General features: G+C 46.8%; 1 protein-coding gene across 3 annotated transcripts in view; it reads right to left on the reverse strand.

Moving 5' to 3' along the window:
* Positions 1-3,141: 3,141 nt before the first annotated feature.
* Fer (FER tyrosine kinase) overlaps positions 3,142-15,492 on the reverse strand; it is a 346,826-nt gene continuing 334,475 nt past the window's right edge. For all 3 annotated transcript variants that reach the window (XM_052750228.1, XM_052750229.1, XM_052750230.1), the window contains 2 exons: positions 12,667-12,789; positions 3,142-11,585 (listed from right to left, as the gene is read on the reverse strand). In XM_052750228.1, the coding sequence (XP_052606188.1) occupies positions 11,443-11,585; positions 12,667-12,789 (266 nt within the window). In that variant the 3' untranslated portion in view covers positions 3,142-11,442. The remainder of the gene's footprint in view (positions 11,586-12,666; positions 12,790-15,492) is intronic.

The raw sequence follows: 15,492 nt of genomic DNA on the forward strand, positions 1-15,492 counted from the left end.
CCTGAGATCATGCTCATCTTCCTGGAATGTCTGCTCTGGGTATGAAATCGTGGGGTGACTGAGGAAGGGCCACAAGAAAGGATGTGTAGGAGGGAGGGAAGGAGGGATGGGAAGAGAGCAAGGAAGAATGGGGGTCTACTGTTGTAAGTTTCAATGGCTATCAGAGCCACAGAGGGGTTTATTTTTAAAGCCCTTAGAGAGTGACCTGGCCGGGGTAGATGGCAGCCCCTTCTCTTTCTCTTGGTTGCCACTACAGTCAGTTTCAGCCTAACAATGAGTTATTCTGTGCAATTGGCATTCCTTGGGAGGCTAATGCTGTACATAGTTCTCAATTGGGGACTGCTGTGTCTCAGTCTGTTTGTCTTGTTCAAAGTCCCCAAGACTGCGACCTTCATGGGCATCATTGACCAAATGCCCTCCTGCCTACTTCCTTTCATGAGGCACCGATGTCCTAAGTGTCTTCCTCAGAGCCCACTTGGGCTACAGGACTGTCATAACCACTCTGACATTTGTTGGGGGGCACAAGGGGAAAGGTGGGCAGAGGCAACGCTATCAGGGGATGCTGAGGAGACACGTGTGCCGTGAAACCCTACAGCTGTAAAGCATTTATTGGCTTTTACTCAGTTCTGAAGGAAACATTTGGTAGGCTTCTGAGTGTGTTCAACAGGAAGGTGAAATCTTCTCTGGATGTGGGATAAGATGAGGCCCCACTGAAAGCTGGGACAGATGGGCTAGAAGAGTCACTTCTAAAGCCACTGGTGCCTCGGCTCCCTGTGACATTTATTTTTCTATTGATTCTGGTATTTATATTTCCATGGTAGATCAACTAGCCTTTGACAATGTCTAGTCTATTGACCTTATCACTTGACCACCCAATGGCACCACTAGTTACTAGAGAGAGACTACAAAAGAAACAATTACCTGAATTACCCTGAGCTGGGACCAGGGGTGGGGTGGTGGCGAAGGCTTAATGTGAGAATCAACAGCTCATGTCAAGGCATTTCTGTGTCTCATGACTCCTGAATGGCTCATGTGTGAAAGGCTGGCCTCTAGCTCTCTCACTACCCCAGGAGGTGATGCAGCTTTTGGGAAGCGAGGCTTAGTGGAAAGCAGTTAGGTCACCAGGGTGTGACTTGGAAGGAAAATGGGGACCCCAGATTATCATCTTTCTTGTTGCCATGATGTGAGCAAGCCTCCTCTGCCACACTCCTGCAATGATGTCCTGTGCCTCCACAAGGCCAAAGCACCTGAACCAAGTGACCACAGGAAAGGCCCTGAAACTGTGTGTACAATAAACCTTTTTTTAAACGTTGCAGATTCCCAGTGTTTTGTCACGGTAACGGGAAGCTGACACAGCAATAAGTGGAGGATTAGAACTCACTCTGTAGGGCAATGGCGGTGCAGGAACCCCCGCAATGACCTCAGACTTGAGAGATCATAGACTCAAAGCTAGAAGGGGCCTTTCAGATCAGTGTTGTCAGGAGGCAATAGAAATGGAATACTGTGGACTGAGGTGAAAGGAATTAGTTAGAAAGCCATGATGAGGCCATGTAGGGAGATGGGCACCCAAGTCAATGGAAGCTAGAGAACAAGGTTGTGGATGGTCCCAACCCAGGGCTGCAGGGAGCTCAGAAGTAGGAATCAGAGCAACTCTGCTCGAAGGAAGGATTCTGCTCCCAAGAATGTGCTCCGCTCCTCTTCCTGGCCTTCAAGACTCAGTCTTGGGAGAAAGGACCCAGCTTTGTACAGAAAGCTCGTGGGTGCCTGGGCTTTTGTAGTGGGCAGTGGGTGCTTGGAACTCCTTTCTGATCAGATCCGCACCAGTTACTGAAGTGGAAATTCCCAGGAGAATGAGGACGCTTTAAGGAAGCAGGCGTAGACGGTGTGAAAACACCTGCTGAGGTAGGTCCACAGAGACGTCACAGAGTTTCAGCGATGCTTGTGATAGCAACGAGTTCTCACTCCTGTATTTTCCACAAGCAACATCACACCATCTGCCTGAAAAGAAATCACCAGCCGGAGGGGGATCACAGCGATGTGTGGGGCTTCAAGTGCCACAAGAGCTCCAGGGATTTTTCAGAGACGCTGCTCTTTCATCATGGGGAATGGGATTCAGTCAGGGAGCCAGGCTTCCTGGCTGACAGATGCCCCTGGTCCTAATGGAGTCAGGAAAGGCAGGGGTTGTCCAGGATTCAGACAGATCTGCTGGGTAAGAAGCTAAACCCCCATGCAGGCAGTGAAGGGCTGTCAGAAGGTGCCCACCAATCCAGAAACACCCTGCAGGTACTAGGTGTTGTAAGATCAGTGAGGTCAGAGGACTGGATGGGTACTGGGCCTATCCTAGTATGCAGGCCTGGCTTTATGTCAACTTGACCCAAGTTAGAGTCATCTGAGAGGAGGGACCTCAACTGAGAAAACCCATCCGAAGATCAGGCTGCAGCTGGACCTGTAGGCATTTTCTTATTAGTGGTTGACGGGGGAGGGACCAGCTCATTATGGGTGGGGCCATCTCTGGGCTGGTGGTCCTAGGTTCTGTAAGAAAGCATGCTGAGCAAGTCATGGGGAACAAATCTCCATGGCCTCTGCGTCAGCTCCTGCCTCCAGGTTCCCGACTTATTTGAGTTCCTGTCCTGACTTCCTTCAATGATGAACAGCGATGCTGCAGTGTAAGCCAAACCAACCCTTTCCTCCCATGTTGCCTTTGGTCATGGTGTTTCATCCTGGGTGACAGTAACCCCGACTAAGACACCTAGGAAGCTGTGTGTGGCCCTGGGAACACAAAAGTAGTGGTTTGGGGTGACTCTTTGTTCAAGATCAGGACTTAAGAGAGAGACAGGGCTTGGCTTGACGCAGATGAAGTAAGTGATGGAGAAGATATGGGATCACCCCAAACCTAGGTAAACAACAGCATGCCGTTTCAGGATGGGCCCCTTGGCCGGGACCAGCTGAGCCCTGCACCAGAGCTAGCATGATGGACAGATACCTGAGCTCCTTCGTGTCAGTGTGTTTCCAAATATCGGCCCAAGCCACCTTTCTCCTCTAAATTCTAATGTTAAAGCTAAATAAATCATGCTGTGAAAAATCAAAACAAAAACCCCCAAATACATTCAAGAAAATCATGACAAACTCCCAAAGCACATAGAAAACTCAGACTTGAGCTACATTTCAATCTTGATATCTCAACAGAAAGAGACTCTTGGACTGGAGCAGCATAACCATCCTCATCACGACTTATGCGCTTAATTACAAAGAAACCCAAAGCTAATAATTTCATGCAGTGTTACAGCCAGAGGAGGCCGGTTACCATGGAAATCTCACTTTCATTTTCTTCTTTTTTTGAGCATATTTATGTGGTAGAGGAGGAGAAATGTAAACATGACAGAAAGATCAAACAAGACACGGCACAGTTTGCTGTAAATATTTTACATCATTACAAGAACAAGGTAAAAAGCGGCTCCGCAGACCAATGGATGGTAATTGGTCTCTGGCAAGAGAAAAGGCTGTCCAAAAAAACGGCCCAATTGTACAAAAATGATGAATTGTGTTTCTAAAAACGTAGAAGGCAATTTTCAGAACATTCGGTAATGTTAGCCATTCAAAATTCAAAGTGTATTTCATCGAATGTAAAATCTAACAAATAAATATGTGTTAAATACAGATCTGAGATACAAATGACCAAAGGTAGACAACTAACTGCTCCACACACGTAGCTGTCATCCATTTTTAGAATTGTTTACAAAGCCAGAAAAACCACCATGGACCTGGAACATATGTTTTACACTTGATATTTTCAGAAGCACCCCATTTCCAGTGTTTCTTTTATCCACTTCACAAATATATTATTTTAAAATAACAAAAGAAGATTAAAGGTGCTTTAACCTGATATTAACACGGCCATCCATTGGCACCGAAGGAAACCGTGAACCAAACACAGGGGTGCTTGTCTCACAATGCTGCTTGCAGATGGGACACTTAGACAGCAGGTGGCCGAGGGCAGCCCTGCTCCCTCAACACGAGTTCATCTCCATGTAACAAGCAGAGAAAGCAACTCAGGAAAGTGTATTTCTGTCCCTGCTCTCCGTGCTCCCGTGCCAGGAAAATGGCGGGGCTGACAGCCCACTGAAGTCACGTGGGCTGCGCACCAATTGAGTATTCTGTGTTTTTGTTTTTTGTGCTCAGTTTGCTTGGATTCCTGAAGAAGTCAGAGTAGTTTGTGGGTCTCTGATGCTAGCTTTCATTCCCTTGTATTTCTACGGATTTTTAAACCTGATGTGGTTGCATGGCTATGCTTTTGGAGAGTTCTGGAATTCTAGAGCGCTCACAAAAGCACCCAGAGCAGACTAAGAAACACAGACACCAACTATGACGCAAAGTGAACAGGATGTGCATCAGCATTCGTCCCCACTGTCCCCAGCTGCTCAATCACTCATTCACTGAAACACAAAGAAAACATAAAACCTATAGGCATTTAAACCTAGAATCTCCAGGGGTTTGTAAGGAAGCTGACTCAGCAGGCAGCCTGGGTAGCCTATGATCAAGGATGATGATGGAACTGTCCCACAAGAACTACATCCACGTGGGGACCTTGTGCATGAGATAAAGCTGGGGAGCAGACCTTGTGACAGTGAAGTGACATTCCAGCAGACAAAGGGCATCTTGTGTCTCTGGCCACTTTCGCCATGCATTTGGAACAAATGAGCTGCTTTTATGTTTGATTGGATGCTTAGAGCCACTTGACTGTGAAGAATACCCATAGTAACCTGCTGAAGCTGGAGGAAACCATCCCATTGACACTAAATAAAAAAGTGAGCTCTGCTGGGATGTGTCCACATCCTGTGCACTGTGTCTGTAAAGGACCAGGGCCTAAGGAGGGATAGGAAAGTCTCTTCTGTTGGAACCTTGCTTTTCTTAGTGTTGGTTTTCTGATTGCTGCTAAAGGAGAGCAGCTACAGCTAGCCTGGGATGGGCTAAGCACCCAGGGCTAAGTTAAACACAGCTGTCCTCTGGGTGAGGCTCAGGCTTGGTTCCTGCCACGGTGTTTGCATACACTAACTAGTCTGGCATTTCTTAGGAGTTGGCAGGCATATTTTCCCCACCAAATTCTTTGTAAGAGGAAAATCCTTAAAGAAAAGGCATGTTATGGTGAGCTACCACAGGGTATCAATGACAGCAGCTGTCTGAGTCTCTCTTGGCCCCTAAGGGTTTGAATATAGGTCACTTAGAGACCTCCCTGGGTCTCAGGGAAGACAGGGGCTCACTTTTTGTTCTATAATGATTGTCAGGCAACTCCAACACCTCAGTGATTTGACAAGTACTTCAGGAGGAACAGGAGTTTGGATTCCTATGTAGCTTCTTTTCACACTTGGGTTCTCGCTGTGCTCACAAGTGGCCATGGTGTGTCTCTTACAGGGCTCTGTTGTTTGTTCTGGTAGCTAGAGGAGGACACCTGGCTTCCTACTGGGCCAGTCTAGAATCTGCTGGGTGGCATTCGCAGCCTACTTATGTGATGCTACAGAAATTCCCAACAAACAGGGAAAGCGGTAATGTCTGGTTTTCCAGGGAGGTGCTTTGGGAAACTATGAGGAGAGCTGATGTCTTCATACAATGTTCTGGGGTGTCTATTCAGGCAGACTGGCTTACTTTGAACCCTCAGAGTGCCCTCTTAAAGTTTTAGAAGATCATTTAACATGATATAACTTGAAGAACTTAGCTATTGCTCTTAAGAAGGGTATAGAGGATACAAAGTGTATTAGCCTGCAGTAGTGTGTGGAAGAACTGGATGTCCAGGGCTTTACTGTGGAGTATTCTGTTCCACTATGTCTTTGGGGGTGGGAGGTCAGCTTACTAGCCCAAAACAATAAGGAAGCCTTCAACCTGGGCACGCCCACTCACAGTAGTCTTAATGTCCTTAGAAAAAGGTCCCCAAGCCTTTGGTGATAAGGCCGCTCACACAGCACCTAAGCATGCCATCTCCACACGTCATCTTTACTCTCAGGCTGACTGTATGCTTGGACTTCTCAGAATAGGTCTGCACATCCCTGTAAGGCAGGGAACCCCTGAGAAGAGACTCTTGGGTTAGAAGCCAATGAACACTGAAGGCTTTTCTCTTCGGGGAAAGAGAAGCACTGCAAAGCCAAAGATGAGAAAGGATGCTAGCCAGCAGTCAAAACCAAGTCTGAAGACCACACCTCTCAGCACTGCTGGACCTGGTATGGCACACTGGAGGGAAACACTCTGCGACAGGACTATTACTGTCACCCAGCACTCTGGTCCTCTGGAACACCTGCATGTTACTGGCTTAATGGATGTTAATGGGTACACAGTTCTGAAGTTCAAAAGGAGATGTTGGTGGGTATTCTTGTTTGAGAATTCTTACAAGTTTGCTAGTAAGGAAGCTAAACGTGCCGCGTTACAGTTTTCCATTAATGAAGTGAAACCCAGAGACATCCCAACAATTGCCTGTAGACCCTATGCTGAGTGTGCTGTAACTCAGTTTCCCAGTTTAGGGTGCATAGGAGATGGGCTCGACTCCCACCTCTGTAGCTTTGCAGAGAAAGAGGCTACATTCTGAAACAGTCTACTCAAGCCCTTCAAGAAACTGTTGCAGAAGCTGAAGGGGTGCTCTGTTTGGTACTGTTCAGAAGGAGGTGGGCTCCATGCTGCCAGAGCTTCAGGCTTTTCCATGGGTCTCACTGATATTCTGACTGCCCTCTGTTTTCCTGGACTCCTTTGCTGGAGGCCCACTTCCTTACCCGGCTGAACTGTGCTCTGCCTCAGAAGGTCTCTATTTTTCTCTTTCCCTTAAGCGTTACTAGTGGAAAGTCAAGAAACACAGCTACTTTCCCAACTTCCCTGATGCTTTGTTTCTCTTCATAAGAGTGTGGCACAGTAGGGCCCCTCAGCAGGAAACTCCAGGAACCATTTAGTTACTTACTAGTGGTCAAAGGTGTCACAAGATGATGCATGTTCTCATTTAGGAAACCTTAGCACAAGTTAGCTTCTACTGCATAAAAAGATTCCTAATGAGACGTGAAGAATCAGTGGCTTCAGCCTAACACGTACTGATAACTAGCGCAAATGTAAAGAGGCATTGGCTACTCTTTTAGGACTGAGCACATGGGACCAGTTTTACTGGGTGGGAAGATGGTGAGTGGAACATCTCACACAGTCAGCTCTGGATCGGGTGCCAAGTGAGCAGCTCCTGCTGCAGGGAGTGGCCCTGGCACTGGGGTGGGCTCTTTTGCAGCTTTGGGACTGATGATCTGTTCTAGGTTTTGTGGGAAGGGTTTGGCGCCTGGCAGTTTCCTTGGGCTTCCAGGCTGCGCTATCAGTCTTCTCCACTTTCTCCACCTGCTCCAGGGAACTCGTTCTTCTCCTGTTTTGCCTCCTTGCATGCTGCCTGAACAGCTCACTGGCAGTACCCACTGTGCCCCTGCTCTTGGGTACTGTAAAGGGATTAAGAATGTCACAGCACGGTGTTTTCCTACTGTCCTAGACTCTTCATGCCTGTCAGGATAGAGTGTGATTCTAAGGCTGGCCCTGAATTTAATCTTTGAATCAGTAGAGGACAGTAGGGTGGTTTGTGGGGGTGAGGGTACATTTCTTAAACTGACTTAGCGAGATGATAGTTGATTATCTGTATTAGAACGTGACTTTCAAAGGGACATTTAATGGGAGCTTAAGTCTGTATAAGTGACTCTTCTTGGGGTGATCTTGCTGGCTTTTAAATCAGGGTCTTTTTTCTTCTACAGAAATGAGTGGCATTCTGCATTCTCAGAAAAAGTACATAGTCAGACTTGACATCAAACTAATAAGCCCAGAAATATATAAAGTAAAAATCTAATTAAAATCAGTTAAAATGAGGTAATACTTTGATAGTAAACTCTCCTGCCAGTTTAATGACTGATCTCCATGTAAAATCTTTGATTCCATCTACTGAAGACAGTAACACATACAGGGAAATTTGTCTCTGCAGCTCCTTCTCGGTGGTGGTGTTTTTTTGTATGAGGGCTCTGATCTCCAAATAGAAAAGTCTGTCTTCCCATGACATTCACATCTATTGACAAGAGACATGGCGGATGTCAATGGTGTGACAAATGGAGTGTGCTGAAAGGGAGAGGGCTCAGGCAGACAGTCCCTTTCAGATGTCACTCTTGCTTCAAGGACAGAGCTGTAAGACAGTGTACACAGCATATCAGGATGATGTTCAGGTACACTTGTACAGCAACTGATAATCACAGGGATCATGAAGTGTGCCTGAGACGCCTCTGACCGTGACGCACAACACAGATCTGTGCCGCTGCAGCCGGGGTGCTCATTGGGCCCCCTCCCCCAAGTCCTGGCACGCAGCACATATTGCAACTAAAATGCTTGCTTATCAACAGTCTTGGTACCAGCACTGTGGAGTTGGTCAGTGAAGCTAGCTAACAGAAATAGTGACTAAAAAGGAAACTAATACAATCTCAGCTCTAAGAAATTCTGTTTTCTAAACAACCCTGCCTGTAGTGGATACCATCTGTGAGATACCCACAAATGGATCCAGGCTGTATGATGTCTGTGAGAAGGGGCCAGCTGTGACTGGGGAACTAACTCTACCATCCCTGCTGTCTTGGAAAAAGGAGAAAGAATCACGTGGGACATCTTCCTGTGGACCTCGGAGCAGGAGGGGGCTGAAAGGAAGCCTCATAATCCCCTTACGGTTTTCCTAAGAAAATGGCTTTGGGAAGAAAGCTTAGGTCACACGGGATACACAAGGATGCCGACTTGGCAGAGAAGTTTTCTCCCTCTGAAAAACAGTGAACTACCCATTTCTCATGAAGGCTTCTTGTGATTCAAGGTAGGAAAAGGCAGCTGTGAAGTCGGACTGCTCAGGTTTACCAGCCTCTCCTTCATGCCCAGATGGCGGAACTGAAGGAATGCCGAGTGTAGCTATGAGCAGGGCTACAGGTAACTCTCGGATAACCCATTAGGGAAATAAAGATGTGGGACCAGGCTCAAGTGCGGCCACACCAGCGGGAATTTTGGGCACCACCGTTTACTATTTATTACTTAACAAAACAAATCATAGAATTCTGTGCATTTCTGCAGCCTCTTTTCCCTAAATCAACTTGCAAATCAGAACTGTATTTATATGTGCACTTTTTGGGTATGGATTAGCCTCCTAAAGTACATAATTCCAATAATTATCAGTGACAGAAGGGATGAATAAATTATGCTTCAAGCATAACAAAATTAACAGTAAGAATGTTTTTGCATAAGCTTTTCTTAATACATGCGCCTATGTTAAATTTAATATTCTATACGACTGACATGATCCTGAAAGGCTCCCGATGAGTTAATCTTAAACTGTACCTCTGCCTGCTCTGGGACAAAGAATAAAATAGAATTTAAATGCTGCAGATGTCACGATGTTTTGAAAAGCCTTTTTAATTTAAGCAAAGAGTTTTGATGTGAATTGCAAATCCCAACAGCCGAGATGAGTGAAATTATCAATGCCATGTTCTCTTTAAAGCAGAATGCAAGGATTAAGCTTCGGGTCTTGTTCACAGAGTTAGAGCCAAGTCTCCTTTCCGTGGCCGGAGTATAGTTCTGAGAGGCTGTTCTTTCTTTCTCATGGACAAAAATTGTATTATAGACAGATTCACTTGGAAACCCTGAAAGGGAACGTCTTATCTCCTTCTGAGGGACGACAGATGCCTGGAGAGCAGCACAGCACCGAGTCTGAATTCTGGAGTCTGCACTTGGGTTTCCGTGGTGTGTGCCATGAAAAGGGAGCTAAGCTCATTTGTGGTGTCTGACCTGCGGGAGCGCCATGCCGATGACGGGGCTGCTCTGTGTGGGGCAGTGTACTGTTGTGGGCAGGCTCATAGGTCCTTTTCTTTAGTCTGCATGTATGATCATTACATGTGTATAAAATGAGCAAGGAGGCTGGAATGATAGATACCAGCCATTCTTCTCTTCAGCAGTCTCCTTTATACCCTTTAGAGTCTGGTCTATGCTCTACACAGCCCGGAAGGGAGGGACTTGCCATCGTGAGCTCTTCAACACAGACGTGAGTAGTCCCTAAAGCAATGTCTGTCTGGACACAGGTCTGAGGACTTAGTGAAGGCTTCCGGGCCACATCTTCCCCTTAGTGATACTATCCCCCAGACATACTGATCCTGAGACAACTGTGGATAGATCATGGGGAAGTTCCCTGCACACAGCTAAGATTCACTTCAACCAAATCTTAGATTGAACCGCCCTACACTTTATACACAGGAGATACCCTTTAATGATGTGTGTGCTTGCATACCCATGAGCTATCAGTAAGATTTCCGGGGACTGCCTTTAGATGAAAAGAGGAGATGGAAGTGTGGGTGCCCTAGGGTTTCTTCATTAATATTTACTTGATTTCTGGTCCATCTATTTCATTCACAGCAACTGTGCACTTCAGTAGATGTATGTGGATGTTTGTGGGTGTGAGTCATGGACTCTGAAGGTTCAGGAACTGGTATAAATGATGGTAATTCCATTCTGGGTTGTCCCCTAGGATGAAGGTACAGGATTAAAGTCATGCTGTTCCTTCTGCGGACTTCAGGATCTCTCAGAAAGTCTCCTCTGGACTCCAGGAGCTCCTGAGACATTTCCTAGGCTTCATTAGGGAATTCAGACCACAGATACAGTGTATTGTAAAGGTGCAAGTCTGGAAGGCAAGCAGGCTGCTGTTTTCTTCTCCCTGGCGAGCACCGGCTAGCCGCTACTTTCCCAGCCTGCCCTCCTGGTCACACACTGCTTGTCATCCCTGTCCTCTGCAGTGTCCTGCAGGAGCAGCTGCCTCCATACTGTGTGCTCTCTGGGAATTTTCCATGCACCCTTTTCTGCAGCCTGGACTGAGGAGGTAAAAGACAAAATAACAGGGGTGTAATGTTCTCACCGGGCTTGTTCTGACAGGAAAGAAAAGAAAAACCCTAGGAGGTCCAAGTAATTCCCAATATATGATTATATTTATAGATACAATCTCGCCTTGGCAGAGTAGAGAGCCAACTGTGGTGGGAACGCGTCCTGCGAGCATGCGCTACCAACGCTGTTTATAGCACCAACTGAGGAGGGCCTGTGGCAGAAGACAGTAGCCCACGGGCTGTGCCTCAAGTAGAAAACCTTGGCGGAGCATCAATGGTCCTAGGCATGAAAACATAGGCCTTTTATCTTCTCAGTTAGACCTGTGCTTTTCTCTTTACAGCGGCCTCACACGGTAGGGTTCTGTGGTTAGCTAATACGGCCCTGGGTAGGACTGTTTATTTCTTGAATAAATTTGCCTTTAACATATTTTTAAAGTGGAACAGACTTTAAAAAACCCGGTTAATAAAAAACATAACCTTCCAAGATGGCTGCAGTAAGGTGGTATAAGGTCGGGGTGGCTGAGGACAGAGTCCTGCAGGTGGAGTCTGGCCCTGGCCGGCACTATGTGATTTTCTTCTTGATGGCAGTGAGCTCTTTGTGAAGGTCACTGAACCGAGGGCGGTTCTCAGGCTTGTAATCCCAACACTTCATCATGATTTTAGAAATCTCTTCTGGACAGTTCTGTGGGGCGGACATCCGGTATCCTAAAGATTCAAGAGAAGAGTAGAGAGCTCAGAAGTGAGAGACACACTCACCCAGGGCATTCTGCTGCTTGTAAATGTTAGTGCCCTATGCTGGAAGTGGGATACACACTAAAGGTCTCTGTCGGTGTCAGGACCCCCCCCCCTCTCCCCCAGATGACAGCGTGCACCATTACAGAACCAGGCACGTGTTGGCAAGTCTGCAGAAAGCTGTAGCACATACAAATGCACGTTTGCGCTGCTCTGAGGACTGGCTTCCAGAAGGATCAGATGTAGAGTCTGGAGAAGGGGGTTTATACGCTCATTCAGCAGTGAGCTGAGAAAGAACAATTTCCATCCTTTACAGGCTGCTGCCTGGCTGCACTGGGGTCCTGTGCTAGGAGGTGTGTGTGCAAGGATAGAAGGCAGGCCACCCCCACACTCGGGCTACCCGAGGCAGGCAGGGGCAGTCATCTGAACAGAACACTCCTCTCATTGGAAGCTGTGTCCTACACAAGCATGTGCGGAGTATGACTGCCACCTAGTCCCTCCTGCCTCTATCAGGAGTACCACAGCATCTCTCCGGATCACAATATCTCTAAATTCCTTCTGGAAACTACAAGCATTTCCACTTGAAGTACTACAGGAACTTCTCTGGAATACAGCACCACTCTAAGGTGGTCTGCCTTCTTTCACCTCAGTGGGGCAGGATACAGTGGAGTTCTCTCTTTAAAGAGCTGAGAGCCATGCACAGGGATCCTATCTTCATGCACTGTGATACAGCAGGACTGGGATCTACACAGCTCACACTTAAGAACCGTGCGATTATGTTGCAAAAGAAGAGAGTAAGTTCACGATTGTGTTGGCCACGTTCACAGATATGCGTAGCTCCATGTCACCTATGGGCCACGGGCGGGACAGGCTTGCAAGAGTTTGCCTTTCTTCTGTAGGAGCCACAGCACCCATGGCACTGGGAAACAGACTCCTCTGACATTTTCCCTCTTTACCGCACTGTGACTCTTCCCTCCCAGTCCGGTGTGCAGACATGCCCCGGGCACCGCTGTGCTGGCGGACGTGACCATGACACACCCAGGCCTTGGCTCACCTCTTTCCACTTGCTCCCGGGCCTGCTGGTTCGTCATTCCAGGGTACGGACAGACTCCCAGGCTGAAGGTCTCCCAGAGGAGGATGCCAAAGCTCCACACGTCACTTTCAGAGCTGTATCTCCCTGAAAGGGAGAAAACAGTCATAACCAGTGAGTCAGTGGAACAAGGCTCTGGCTGAGTGTCAGCCGCATGCTAGCATGGCTGGGCCTCCAAAGGAATGCCAGAACTACATCCCGTTCTGGGTGCTTGTGTTAATTCCAGGCCTAGTAATGTTAAGAATTAAATGGAGTCTTCAGGAAGCTAGTTTAATCAAGTGAGCTATAAAATGACTCTCCCCTCTCCCAATAACAAACATTCAGCCAGCATGCAGGCTTACTTCCCTGTGGTATCTGAAGGAGACGGTTGGTTTTTATATAAAAACATAAATTTGCGCACATCAGTGCCTAGGAGATTAAATAAGCTGGATTCCTACAGTCGTCTTCTGCCTGCATCGCTTTCTTCCCAGTAAAATTACAAACAAACTCAAAGCAATAAGGAAAGTTTCTGAACTTTGATTTTTTTACTCATCACTGTTTACAGATATTCTTACATGCTTAAAGGTCTCATTTTCGCCACTGATAGAGAAATGTATTTTCTGCAAATGAAACTATATGGTTTGAATAGAGTGGAAATTAACAGAGCTGGCTGATAAAAACAACTTCTTCAAATTACATAGTGCCTTGCTTTGTCAAGATATCTCGGTGCACCTGTTTTACTGAGCCGCAGGAGCTGAACTCTTAGGGTTTTTTGTTTTGTTTTATGTTTGTTTGTTTTGGTAGCCTTTAGCAGAAGCACAGAGATAAAATTCTACCAAAGATGCCTTCTGGAGATGGATATGAAATCAGGGAGGAGCAGCAGAAACATCCCTCCCAGTCTCCAAGGCAATATGCACTTCTGAGACTTGTCCAGCACATGGCATATGCATCCTGTCACAACTAAACGCCACCTGCAGAAATGTTAAGGCCTTTTCTGTCTGCTTTTTGAGACAAGGTCACATGTAGCCTAGCTTGTCATGTAGCCCAGGCTGGCCTTCAACTACCGATCTCCTGCCTCTACCTCTCTGTGATGGGATTACAGGCATGTGTCACCATGCACAGCTTGAAGGTTTCTGAATCATAGCATTTTCTCTCCATCTGCTATCCCAGGATTTATAAATGCCACTCCTAGAAAATTGTCTTGTTCCTCTAAAAGAGAACGGCCTCTTCCCTTCTTGAAGAAAGGACAATGGCCAGAGAGTTTGCCTGTGTCTCTGGTCCTGTGTCAGTCTGGAGCACTCACTGATCACCAGCCCCAGCTGTGGAGATTAGCTTCCCACTACCGAGAAGGTCATTATGGATATTCCCTGTGCTGTTGGGTAGGAAAAGTACTTTGTTTCTCTACACAGCAAGTCTTTTCATGAAACTTGTTCAGTGGCTATAGGTTGAGGCTAATTTGTAAAGAAGTTCAGTTCTGTAGACACATCTCTTAGGCTGTAAAGCACTGTTTGGTGGAGATCAAGAAAACTGTTCTGTATGTAAACCGATTACACTTCAGAAAGCTACAAAACCTGCCCGACCTCTGAACCTGGTTTTGGTGGATCATTTTGACACCACGGAGTAAGTCAGGGCAGCATTTTGCTGCTCTTTTGCTGAGCTGACCCTCTGAGTACCCTTCTGGAGGAAAGGCACTACAATTTGCATAACCATAGAGCAGGGGCCCTCTTGCCCAGGTCCTGTGGCTGACAACATAACTCAGCAGAAAATGTTGTCTCCCTCTCATTCCAGAGGCTCAGGAGTCACAGCACACTGAGAGGAGTTTCTGCTTAGTTATGTTGTGAGCACCACCATCATCCCTAAACACTCAGGTGGGAAATGGTTAAGTTTTTAAATAATTTTTGAGATTATTACTACAGCATTTCTCCCTTCTGTTCCTCCACCCAAACCCTCTCATAAGCCCCTTCCCTTCAGACTCATGGCCTCTTTTTCTACTTAGTGTTATTGCATGCGTGTGTGCATATACATATATGTTCCTAAGTATGTTATTATGTTATGTGTATGTATGTTTTTAGGGCTGACCATTTCACACCGGACAATGAAGTGATGCGCTCTTCCTGGGGAGGACCTCCTCTCCCACTCTCTGCTGGGAAAACTTCCAATAACCGATAAATAGGTGACTTTATTTTTTAGTTGGATCAGTATACTACCTTTCTTTATAAACCGAGTACTTCCGTTGAAAACTGGACTGAAAGTGAAGGGATACAGTCTGAGTACGCTCTCATTTAGTCGCTGGGGAGTGTTACGGTTTAAGTGTGAGATGTCCCCGTAGGCTTGTGTGTGATCCATTAGTCCCTGAGTGGTGGGGCTGTTTGGGAAGGTAATGAAGTAATGAAGTCTTGCTGGAGGAAGTAGGTCATCACGGGCAGGTGTTGATGCTCTAGAGTCTGGCCCTACTTCCTGTTCATTCTGTTTCCTGACGCAATGTGACTAGCCAGCTGCCATGGCTTCCCTGACATGAGAGACTCTGTCCCTCTAGAAGAACGAGCCAGAAGGAAACGCCTTCCCCCATCAGCTGCTGTTGTCAGGGTATCTTAGCAGAGCAGTGAGGAAGACACTGAGCTGGATAATCCCAAATACAGGGCTGAGAAGTGTTCGAGGACAAGATGAGAGCGTGGCACGGGGGACAGGTGTGGGTGAGGGGCCCTTAACATTGCCTGATTCTTAAAAATGTTTTCCATCAAGTAACACTAATGACACAGCTTAATCCAACAGACCTAAGCCAGAGCTTTAAGGGGGTCCTTGGACAGTGGA

Source organism: Peromyscus californicus, unplaced genomic scaffold (assembly GCF_007827085.1).
Source record: "Peromyscus californicus insignis strain IS unplaced genomic scaffold, ASM782708v3 Scaffold_21__1_contigs__length_65335640, whole genome shotgun sequence".
Taxonomy (NCBI): domain Eukaryota; kingdom Metazoa; phylum Chordata; class Mammalia; order Rodentia; family Cricetidae; genus Peromyscus; species Peromyscus californicus.